Raw genomic sequence first — 11780 nt, 5'->3', positions numbered from 1 at the left:
GGGGATCTGGAGCCCTCCCTGGGCTTAACTGGGGATCTGGAGCCCTCCCTGGGCTTAACTGGGGATCTGGAGCCCTCCCTGGGCTTAACTGGGGATCTGGAGCCCTCCCTGGGCTTAACTGGGGATCTGGAGCCCTCCCTGGGCTTAACTGGGGATCTGGAGCCCTCCCTGGGCTTAACTGGGGATCTGGAGCCCTCCCTGGGCTTAACTGGGGATCTGGAGCCCTCCCTGGGCTTAACTGGGGATCACGAGCCCTCCCTGGGCTTAACTGGGGATCTGGAGCCCTCCCTGGGCTTAACTGGGGATCTGGAGCCCTCCCTGGGCTGGATTCAGGGACTGGGAAGCGCTTGCGAGGAGCTGGCACTGGAGGGTGCTGTGGAGGAGCAGGCACAGCAAGGCGCTTTCGAGGAGCTGGCACTGGAGCGAGCTCTGGGGATGGAGCCGAGCGCCTTCTCAGATTCCTTTCTAGGTTCGGGGTGAAAGGCGTGGTCGGCGGGCTTGAGTGAGCCGCGGCCGGCGGGCTTGACGGCGAGCTGGTTCTGGATTGGGGTTGGACGCTCTCCAGACACCAGAGGATCCCTTCCCTCCAGCTCAGTCCAGTGGTGTCTGGGAGGTCCACGGGGCGATGGTAGTTGGCCCTGATCCAGAACAGAGAGTTGAGCGTCACATCGTCTAACACCGTACTCGCGGCGATCCCGCAGTACTCCCTAGCATACTCCACAAACGGGAGATCCTGGTGAGCTAGGGCGGCAAACCACGTGGCAACTTCCATAGCCGTGGGGAGAAGCATTTTGTTTTTTCGTTCCGGTCTTCTGTCACAGATCAAGCCGGAGACAACAGGTAAGTGAATGAAAGGCAGGTTTATTGACAGGTATGGCAAAGGCAGATAGTCTGGAGCAAAGGCAGGTGAGAATTCAACAAAGTAAAGTCCAATAATTCTTAGCTGTGTATTGATGTTTGGTTCTTTGCAGGTTTGCGGAGAATACGGGATCCAGGAGCAGAAGAGAACAACGATGGAAGATCTTCGGAAAACTAGAGGTAAGAATAAACAGGTAAGTTGCATTCAGTGAGTCTGGTAATGTTCTGTGTAGTGAACGGTAGACCGGACGGTGAGTGATTGGAAGGAGCGTGGCGTGCTTATGAATGGTGCCTTGATTGCAGATGACAGGTGCGGGGAATCAGAACTCAGGTGATGGTGATCGTGACTGAGAACAGGTGTGAGCCGGGGAGGATTCTGGGACATGGAATCCAGAGCTGGTAATTGTGGTGATAATATTTTTTTAAAGTGCCCCTATTATGCCTTTTCGAATATTACCTTTCATGCAGTGTGTCATGTCGCTGTATGTGAACATAAACTATATGCAAAGTTGTGAAGCCGACGGTGCACGATAAATAAAGTTATTGTCTATCAAAAAAAAAAGTTGGCTCGCAATCGCCTAAACGAGTCGTCAGGAATTTGAATCTTATTCTGTTACGGCTCTACGTCACGAAGTAACACATTTGCATAATGTCTGCCCACGTTCTATGTCGTCAACTTGCCCGCCCACAAACAGTAATTTCGTTTCCAGAGCCAATCTCTCTACGGCTCTGGACCAATCACAAAGGACTGCGCCATTTGACCAATCACAACAGTGAGGGCTCATGGAAAGGAGGGGTTTGGAGAGACTGATTCTTTGAACTGCTTCGCACGAGTCGTTTACGAATCATTTAGAAATTATTATTTTTTGAGAAAACTAACGTGTTTTTTGATCTTGCATGCATGTAAACCTGTTTTAGGAGACTCATAAAACAATATTAGCAACCTTAAAAATGGCATAATAGGGGCACCTTAATAAACTGCCAAAATCCCAGGAATCAAACTAACATTACTTTTTATTAGGGGCCTTTCAGACAGAAAACATTATTTTTTTGCATTTAAATGCATTGGTTTTCTATTGGTTCCCTGATGTGCTCACATCACATTTTTTTTTGTGTGCTTTGTTTCAGTAGTTTCAGCATGTATAGTATTTTTTTAAAGGTTTAATAATGGCCTCTATGTTCTCTATGTCTGTCTTTCTCTCTCAGCGTGGGACCGGAAGGGTTGAAAGGTTTGCTGAGTGGAGGTTTGGGGGCCAGTCGAATATCCTCCCTGAGTTTGTGTTATTGTGGTTTGGGTTCATGGAGCGGAACTCTGCTAGCTTCACTCCTCACCAACAGTTCCGTGAGGTACAGATTGTTATGACCACTGATGCTTATGTTTCCCATTAACCTATGAATCTCTGTGACTCCTGGGATCCATCAGCTTCTGCAGAAACATTTCATCACATATTAATTCATGAATGTGAGCTTCAGCTGATGACTGCTTACAGCTGACGACATCTTACTGGGCCACAGGAGTTTCATGAGTGGACATGAGTTACAGGGCCCTCTCTTATGTGGACCTAAAGAAAGGCTATTTTGACAATCCAATATTAAATAATAATTTGACATACAGTACCAAGAATTTCTAGAAATGCCTCAGTCCTGCCATATTAGTTGCTCCACCTCTAAAGATTTAGTTCATTTAATGTAGTGTTGAGTGTAGTACACCAAAATATATTTTTTAAGCTATATTTTTGGCCTTTCTGTGATGGGAAAGTTAAGAGAGAGACAGGAAACAACAGGAGAAGAAAGAGGAGAATGGGATCTGGAAAAGGTTATGTGAGTGTTCAGGACTAGGCCAATTAAATAGATTGAGTTGAGTCCAGCCTAATTTACAGTGAACACTAGAGCTAATGTGGTTCAAGAGCTGCCAAGACTAATATATGACTTACTGTGGGGATGCTTCACAGTCGAGTCAGTCATGCAGATATGATAGCCTTCTGGCTAATTCTGGCACATTGTACATTTATGTATTATTGATGTGCATTGTCCCTGTCAAATAAACCTGAAATAAATAAATAAATAGATAAAACTCTAATGCTATTCCTTTATAGCAGTGGTTCCAAAAATATCCTTGGTTTCACAAGGAGACCAAAGAACTGAAATATATGACCCATAAAGGAAAACCGAAGGATTTGTGTGCAAATCTATTTGTGCGCATATCTTAACTTTGTATATTAGGGCATCTTCCTGGCATCTCACTCCTGTACTGGGCGTACACAGTGAAATTATATAAGGCAGCCACTTGAGTGGGCCATGCACCTACATTTTGGGATGCTGGAGGTACTCTGGGATCTGAAGTTGTCCTTATGTGAGGGGGAATATGTCTCTGAGACTTATAGAATAACTCTATCCGGTGAATTTTTGGGATGTGCATTTGCTGTAAAAAGCGTAAAATCGGGGGGAAATGTTTCATTAGGACCAGAGCAAGACCAACAACTTTCTAGTATATTTTCTATTAAAAAGGAAGTGTATTTATAAGAGACGATACAGCCAACAATTCACCACCATGTTTGCATAGCTGGTGATGTCTGTGTTCATCATCCCTACTGCTCACTGGCTTGTTATAGGCTGGCCTCTAGCCAGGAGAGTTTTATTTTTTTGGTTTTTAAATGTTTGCTTGATATCATGCTGGAATGTCAGATGGAACAAAAAAGGTTATCTAGGCAGGGCTACATGTAAATCCTACATGTCGCGCTGTCGCACAATAAGTGACATAATGGAGCACTCAAGACATGGGTTAGGTAACGTCTCAATGAGGTGGTCAATACCATGGCAGGAAGGAATTATTTCCATCCATGCTTTCCATCACACTAAAGCATGTGGATCATCTAACTGTGTCCACATTGAGCTTCAGTACTCCCAAGAAGAACAGTCCCAGTGAGGACAAAATGAGGCTATAAAATGTGTGTGAAGTTAATATTTCCAGGCACCCAGAAATTTGGAAGTCATCTCAAAGCACATGGCCATCCTGGGTGCACTTTTTTGAGAACAAGCCGCTTGTAAATCAGTTTCATAAGACAGAGCTTTCCAAGGGAAAATGCCTATAAAATTGCAGGTTCTATAAAAAAATGCACTTTATAAAGGTTAAAGTGAAGCTCTTTTCAGATGCAATCTGCATAGGGTATTGTCAAGAATTGAATTCATCAACCATGAATGAAGAAGAGATTGAGATATTGTGTTTGAGGGCTTCTGTAACTCTAGATACAATTAAAACACCTGCCTTAACAATGTCCTACTTGCAATTCAAATGTTATTACGATTGAGAAAATACAGCAACTTGTTTATTTTTCATCATCATTTACTGATAAACAGGGGCCTAATTTGTTGTCTGTGTGTTAAGGACCTCTGACACACATAACAGTCCGTCACACATAACAGACTCTAGTTTAATGTTAAGTTAAATGCATTCATCGGTCAATCCACATCTTTAGGGAGCTCTACCTCAATGGCAATGAGCTGCAGTGTGGGGGTGCCATTGAGCTGCTGAAACCTGTGGCTGAAAACAGCCAAAAACTGGCAGAGATCCAAAACAGGACCACATCCATCACAGGTGTGTATGTGAGTTTGTCTGCTCTCACCTAATTCATTCTATCAATAGTAAGACTGCTGAATTAATTGTGCCTCAGCGAGTTGTTTTATCCCCAGGGACTTGTTTTATCCTAAAAAGTCAATATAAGACGTCTCTCTTAAGGCTTTTCTGTTTTTCTAAACCTAATACAACCTCAGAGTTCTGTATGGTATACAGTTGTGTATGAGTGGGATACATACATGCAGTGTGTAATGTTATGGAATGGAATGTGTCAAGAGACTAAATTATGAAAATGATCATCTCATCGTTTTTTTTCCAACACTTACCGGGAGACATTAAAGGGTGTAATGTAACCTCATTTTGTGCAAAGTGATGTCATTCAAGCATTTCTTTCTTTTAGATGAAACAGAGTTGATCTCCCAAAGGAGCAATTCCACATCTTCCAGACAAAAGAAAGCAAAGAGCAAAGGTACCACTAATTTTCCGAACTACTGAGTGCATGTGCTTATTCACACAGTTATTGCTATAATCACTTGGAGCTCTTATGGGCTCTTGGTGTCCCTCTTGTTAAACACACTTGCACAAAACCTCCTTTGAAACTACCTGAGCAAATATACTTGCTTAGGACTCCTATTACAGCACCTTGACAACACAGCACATCCACAGAGACAATGTGGAGGAGAAACAGGAAATATCATAGGGTCACAGAGGGCTGTGTAGGACACACGTGTATGCAGTCACATGTACTGTACCTACTGCGCGCCGATATACACACATATACAACAAACTCATTTAAACAAAGTAAGTTATTTTGTGTTATATTATGCATAGATTTGTGGATTTCTTTCCCATTTGTGTCTCATGACTTACTATTTACATAGTAATCGGGTTTCCCAAAGAGGGTTTGTGAGATGAAGAGAAGCTAATAAATAATTGAATCAATTGTAGCATTAAAATGAACAAATGGGGGTGCTTAATCAATTTAAATAAAATGGATTCACGATTATCAAATCAAAAGCTGCAATTTAATGAAAAAGTATATAGTCATTTCAGCTGCACTGCGTGTTAGAGTATAGAGCAGCACTGTGTTCATTTACAATATGATTTTTTTGGTCACCCTAGTGAAAAATAAATATACTAAAATGTATTTAAAATACATTTTTTTCTTGCTAAGTATACTAATACATTTACATATTTATGTGCTTAATAAAAAATACCCTACAGTTGTACGTTTGCTATACTAAACGGTTATACTTGAAGTCTACTAAATTGGAACAACTAATTTTATACTTAATGCACTTTAATTGTGAAGAAGCAGTGCTGAACTCCAACTAAAGATATACTGAAGTATATTTGATTGTGCTAAAGTGGAACTATTGCAAGTATACTTTAGGTACACTTTAAATATCTTGCATTTAAAGTCTGATATCATTCAAAGATCATACAATAAACACCAATAGAGACAATAAAACACATTTTAGGCTTAATATTAGAAAATGTGCACAATGCAGTAGTACTCCAAACAAAGTTTAATGATAATTTTTGTATCAGTAAGTCTCAAGTGATATGTCAGTAAATATGTAGATTTGAACTATACATAGTATGAAATAAATGTATTTTAAATATATTACTTTTCTACTAATATGTGCAGACTTCGATCTGTTTTTTTTTTTTATAATCTGTTTAGTTGCATGTAATGGGACCATTAAACAAAAATTAGAGAATTACTTCAAGTAAATAACTTACTTCTTCAGGGTTTGGCTGATCAAATTTTTTTGGGGAACTCATAATATAATTAAATTAGTAACATTATTCGACAGATTTAACTATGCTTATTGTGTAAAATAATTTTTAAACTCAACAACATGAAGTTTATGAAGAATTACTATTAAAATGTATTACTATTTAGAATTACTATTTAAAATGTTTGCTTTCCAACAGAATATCAACCAGTTTCTTTGTCCCCATCATTATATTACATTTTAAATTAATGAAATTTTAATCTTCTCTGTGTCCACTGGCATAAGGGTGGGACAGCTTGGCTCACATGAGTTTGCACAGCAATGTCAAACGACAATGATCTAATTATCCAGTCAATTCCCAATGAACAAAGTAGCACCATCATTTTTTCCTGTTCAAGAAGCTGTTTGTTTTGGCTATATGTCACAATAGGGAAGAAAAGACTATCGCAACTTTCGACTTTAAAAATGAAGAAAAAAACACAGAAGTATGTACAAGAAGTATGTGGACAGAAATATTAAATAGTATGGGTCTTGAAGCTCATTTTCTATGTCAGCTTCACACACATTACTACACACGTACACAGATACTTCTAAATGACACATATTGCATGTGCTCACACACCTGCATTGATCATGTTCTCTGAAAACCAATTCACACTGCACCAACAAACGGCAACAGACAATAGCTGGGTTTCCATCACCCTGCTTTTATGCGCATTTGTTCGCTCTGACTCGTTGGATGGAAACAGTGCTTGTTCGCAAATGTTTTATGCGATATTCCAATTTTGCGCATAAGTTAAATTCGCAACTTTGCGAATTGGGGATGGAAACCCCGCTAATGTTCGTCAGGTATTGTTGGCTCACCCCGTCCATGTCTGTTGGCAAGGGTCAGTGCTTGTTTTCGCCAGTTGAACATGCTGTTTGGCGGGGCTTGGAATGTTTGAGAAGTGAAATATTGCACTCGGTCAGCTGTCGGCGTTGATCTGCATTTGTTGGTGCGGTGTGAATTGGCCTATGGGAGGCCACAACTGAACTTGTGGTTTGTGGTGTTGAGTGAAGCTGGTTGTCACTTGTTCAGTGTGGCCAACGGCATTTGGCTGTTTCCCCCAAAACTGTCCCATTACTCTATAGGCCAATGAGAGAACTCAGGGAGAGACGTCTCTCTGCCACTGTGTGTGTTTTAATTTATAGGCCTCTCCTAATGATTTAAAATGGCTTCCCAGTTTAATTTTATCTTGTTTTTTATGTGTTTTTTTAAAAATGAATTCCATCTGTTGATGAATGGGAGAAGGCAGTGAGTCATGTCTTTTTGATGGATGCTAGATTATTCTCAGCTATGAATGTCATGTTGTGGTTAGGGAAGAAGACAAAGAAGAAAAGAGAAAAAACCAAGAGCGGCCATGGCGCCGCAGGAGGCCCGTGGCTAGAGAAGCTGCACATGTGCGATAATTCCATTGATGGCTCAGGAAAGGAGGGACCAGATCAACTAAATCAATTCCTGGAGATCCTTTGCATGTAAGTGTCACCTCCTCAGTACATGACTGAGTATATATTGTCCAAAATGTCAACTGTCTTTTCTTGGGAACTGGAATTGTCAACACGTATGATCTATTTCTGACCACAAAACTTCACACAGATATGTTTAAAATGCTTTGACAGGTTTAACACTGCTGTAAGCAATGTTTACTTGCACCAGACTAAGCTACTAAATTAGCTTGTCTTCGCCCTCGGTTTAAAAGTCTGCACACTTGATGAGCATTCCCTGTTACCCTTGTGAAAAAGAAGTGCGCTTGTAGTGTACTTAAAATGATAAAAGTATATACTTAAAAACTGTATTTGCAGATAATATAATATTAATAACATAACAGGCCGCTTAAGTGAAGTTAAAGAGAACACTTCCATGACAATGTTTCATAACACTTATGTGCACTTATATCATATGTCTTATCTTATGTTATGCTTTCAAGAAGTACACTTATTTTGATGTACTAAAGCACATGTAAGGTACTTGAATTATAATTTGAACTGTAATGTTTTAAACAATATTACATTTAAAGTTAATATATTTTAAATGTACTCAATTTAAACTTCTTTATTGCAAATATGCAATTAAATATATATCTAAATACATGACATACAGGTTTCAATAAAAATAAGATTAAAGTATATTTTAGTTTACCATAAATGACTGTCAGTACATTTAGAGAAAGAAAATCAAAATAATTATTAAATGACATATAAAGACGTACTTAAGTGGGTCAAAAAAGCACTGTAAAGTTCAGGATTTAATATAAATTTAAAAAAGGTAAAGGATTGACTCACTGATGCAATTAAACAGTTCAAGCATGAGGCTCAATTCAGGGCACAGTTGAGAGTAAATGGAGGTCAAACTAAATCTAAAAGCTAACTCTAAAAGTCATTTAAGTATATTTGTCAACAGTCCCATTAAGTTAGAGCCCATAATTATTAAAACAATTATTTAAAATGCACTTTAAAGTAAAACTCATGATTTGACATTATTACAAAGTGCACTTTTTAAAAGTGTCATGAAACAGTTCTCTCTTAAAGTGCACTTAAGTGACCTTTAGTTTCATTAACTTTATATTATCTGCATGTAAAAATACTTTTAAGATTTGAGGTACAGGTGCACTTCTTTTTATAAGAACATGCTGTGAGATCTAGCTGCGTCTGTTCTGTTTAGGAATAAATCGTCTTTTGCTTCCTGTAAGTCATATTTTATGCACAGAGGTCAGATTCAATATAACGGTTGACCTAGTTATTAGAGTGTAAGACATTTCAGTCAAGAACTTCTGCTTTCAGTTCTCAGGGTGCTTTTTTGTCCACATATGATATATCTTCTGTCAGATTGCTGATCCCATAGCCGCACATAAATCTACATTTACTGTAGGAAGTTTCTGGACAGATATTGACGTGTGTAATATGTTTCATGATAACTATGATCATAGTAGCTATTAAAAAAATAAAGCATTTCCTTTCTCTCTTTCAACAAGACTAATAAAAAAATGACTGAACTGAAAATTTACGAAGTAGTCTTATATGAGGCAATTCTTGATTATTTTTTCTAGCAAAACACGGCCTAGTTCTGTTTTACGCAAGCATCTGCAATACGTATGCAGCACTTGTTTATTTCTGCATCCTTATGAACAGATTACAGCATTCACTGCTGTGTAGAAGAAGTAAAGTTTTACACATTACATGCAGAACTCAGAAAAGAAAGTCAAAATACATTCTAAACTAAGTAACAATGTAAATTGCACAAGATTTATGAGGTGACATAAAACAATTTAGCAAAATACTCGCATAGTGTTTGAAATACACCTGTCCACAGGCAGACAAACAGTTGTTTCTATTCAGTAAATCTGACTGAATCCAAATAATATAAGTAGTTTATTTTTGGTGTTGTAAAGTAATTTGGATATAAATGTGGTTCCCTTTCTCATATAAATTAGACCCCTTTCCCCCTCTCATGTTATCATTATGACCATTTCATATTATATAGGAAATAATCAATAACTCAGAATTTCACTTTTTTACTGTATATAACCGTATTTTGACTGCACACCAGACGGAATCAGCATGAAAGCACAATAGGAAGCTGCTGTTGTAGTTACACTGCTACTTTGCTTCCTGTAAAACAGGAATGGCCAGAGAGAGAGAGTGGAAAATGATCATGAATAATTAAACTATCATTGTTTTTGGCGCAAAACAACTTTGGCTAATGTTATAAGTGAACCAGAAACTGATTTCTTTGGCAACACACTGAATATTTTTCATTAACACTGATTAAAATACACTCTGTCAGCATTTACAATCAAAATCATTTGCAGCTGTTACTGTTTCTCAGTATGTTTGTGTTTGTTAAATGGTAGACTTAAGATTGGATTGGCTACACTGAGTGCATGTTTTAGCATATGTCTGAACTGTTGATCCTGACTCATCAAGTGATGCTCTTTGAGAAAATATGACATGCTTGCGCTGTCTCAGTATACTGTATGTTTCTATAAATGTCTTTCAGTATAGTTAAGTTCTCCAGTTGCCTGACCGAACTGGATCTTGGTGAGAATCACATTGGAGAAGATGGTGCAAAAGTGTTTTTAGAGGCCCTGAGAGAGAGACAAGCAAGTATGGATTTATAGAAATATGGAAATACAACTTAAATAAGGCTGCAGTGACCTCATGCAAAGATGTTACATTTTGGAGTTTATTCCACATGTGAAATGTGAAGTTACTCATATAATTGTGTCCCACTTTTGGTTTGGTAAAATGAGATTGTAAATCATTTCCCCATCTTTTTGACAGCTAAACTATCTCCAATAAAAATCCAGGTTTCAACACGCATGTCCGCAGAAACATTCAGTGCTATTTTGAAAAGTGCAAAGGAGCTTAAATCTGGGAAAAAGAGACGAAAGACTAAGGTGCAGTATAGGATTTTTTGATGTTACACACTTACAAATGTGTCATCTGTAAACCTTTCTCAGAACTAATTTCTCTTTTCTGAGTCATTTTTACAAAATGTTTCTATAGTCACGAGGCTTCAAATCATTTTGGGGACACTGTAGTTTCATGGAAGTATGAATTTCTGTCTGCCATAATGCTCATAACTCTCTTATTTGATCATTTCCAAAGGGAAAAAAGAAGTAGTCCGTCTGGAGGATATTGAAGGACATTGCTGACTGACACAAGAATGTTTTTCCAGACTATTTCTCCATGTTTTCAATTTGTCGCCACAGTTTTTTAGAATAATCTTTTTATGTGGTCCGAGTTGCATTTGACAACAGCCGTGCACCAAATGTGACCGCACAGCAGACTCCCAGATTATGAACCACTCATTTGTCCGTGGTGCTCTAGCAGGGGTTCGGGAACGGATCTTATTTTATGCTGCTCCATTGGGAGCTTGAAATAGCAGAAGGATGTTTGTTCTTAAGTGCTTCTTTCTTTTTCTTGTCCCTTCAAGTACATACTTGCTAACAGAATGTTATAACAGTTTAATACATGAAATGTTTATATTTTATAATAATGTGAACGACAGAGTTAGCATTTATTAGTGTGTGTACTACCTGTTATATGGAGAGCAGACTAGATATGTTTTCTGGTAAAAAAAAAAACCCATGCATTTTGGGGAAGTCGTGGCCTAATGGTTAGAGAGTCGGACTCATAACCCAAAGGTTGTGGGTTCGAGTCTCGTACCGGCAGGGATTGTAGGTGGGGGGAGTGAATGTACAGCGCTCTCTCCCACCTTCAATACCACGACTGAGGTGCCCTTGAGCAAGGCACCGAACCCCCAACTGCTCCCCGGGCGCCACAGCATAAATGGCTGCCCACTGCTCCGGGTGTGTGTTCACGGTGTGTGTGTGTTCACTGCTGTGTGTGTGCACTTTGGATGGGATAAATGCAGAGCACTAATTCCGAGTATGGGTCACCATACTTCGCCACATGTCACATCACACTTTAAATTTGGTTTTGTCTCCACCCTGTGGCCAAGAATGATATTGCACTGTGTCGCGTTCATTTCTATGGATTTACAATCCACACACACAGCCTGTTTTACGTTTTACTTCTGCCTCTGTTGTGGAACATCACAAAAT

The 11780-nt window shown here is 39.0% G+C and overlaps 1 protein-coding gene and 1 long non-coding RNA gene across 2 annotated transcripts in view; both read left to right on the top strand.

Annotated features, from left to right (window-relative positions):
- The window catches only part of LOC107679026 (uncharacterized), a 5951-nt gene extending 4922 nt beyond the window's left edge, over nucleotides 1-1029 (top strand). The window contains exon 2 of the long non-coding RNA XR_001632995.1: nucleotides 972-1029. This is a non-coding gene — a long non-coding RNA (uncharacterized LOC107679026). The remainder of the gene's footprint in view (nucleotides 1-971) is intronic.
- Nucleotides 1-11284, top strand: part of LOC107679024 (uncharacterized) — a 21999-nt gene extending 10715 nt beyond the window's left edge. Inside the window, exons 4-10 of the mRNA XM_016474437.1 lie at nucleotides 2065-2205; nucleotides 4335-4453; nucleotides 4833-4901; nucleotides 7533-7689; nucleotides 10211-10317; nucleotides 10495-10610; nucleotides 10822-11284. Of these exons, the coding sequence (XP_016329923.1) occupies nucleotides 2065-2205; nucleotides 4335-4453; nucleotides 4833-4901; nucleotides 7533-7689; nucleotides 10211-10317; nucleotides 10495-10610; nucleotides 10822-10836 (724 nt within the window). The 3' untranslated portion in view covers nucleotides 10837-11284. The remainder of the gene's footprint in view (nucleotides 1-2064; nucleotides 2206-4334; nucleotides 4454-4832; nucleotides 4902-7532; nucleotides 7690-10210; nucleotides 10318-10494; nucleotides 10611-10821) is intronic.
- The last annotated feature ends 496 nt before the right edge of the window (nucleotides 11285-11780 follow it).

Source organism: Sinocyclocheilus anshuiensis, unplaced genomic scaffold, assembly GCF_001515605.1.
Source record: "Sinocyclocheilus anshuiensis isolate Anshui unplaced genomic scaffold, SAMN03320099.WGS_v1.1 scaffold1980, whole genome shotgun sequence".
Lineage (NCBI taxonomy): Eukaryota > Metazoa > Chordata > Actinopteri > Cypriniformes > Cyprinidae > Sinocyclocheilus > Sinocyclocheilus anshuiensis.
This window is presented reverse-complemented; position numbering and strand designations above follow the sequence as displayed.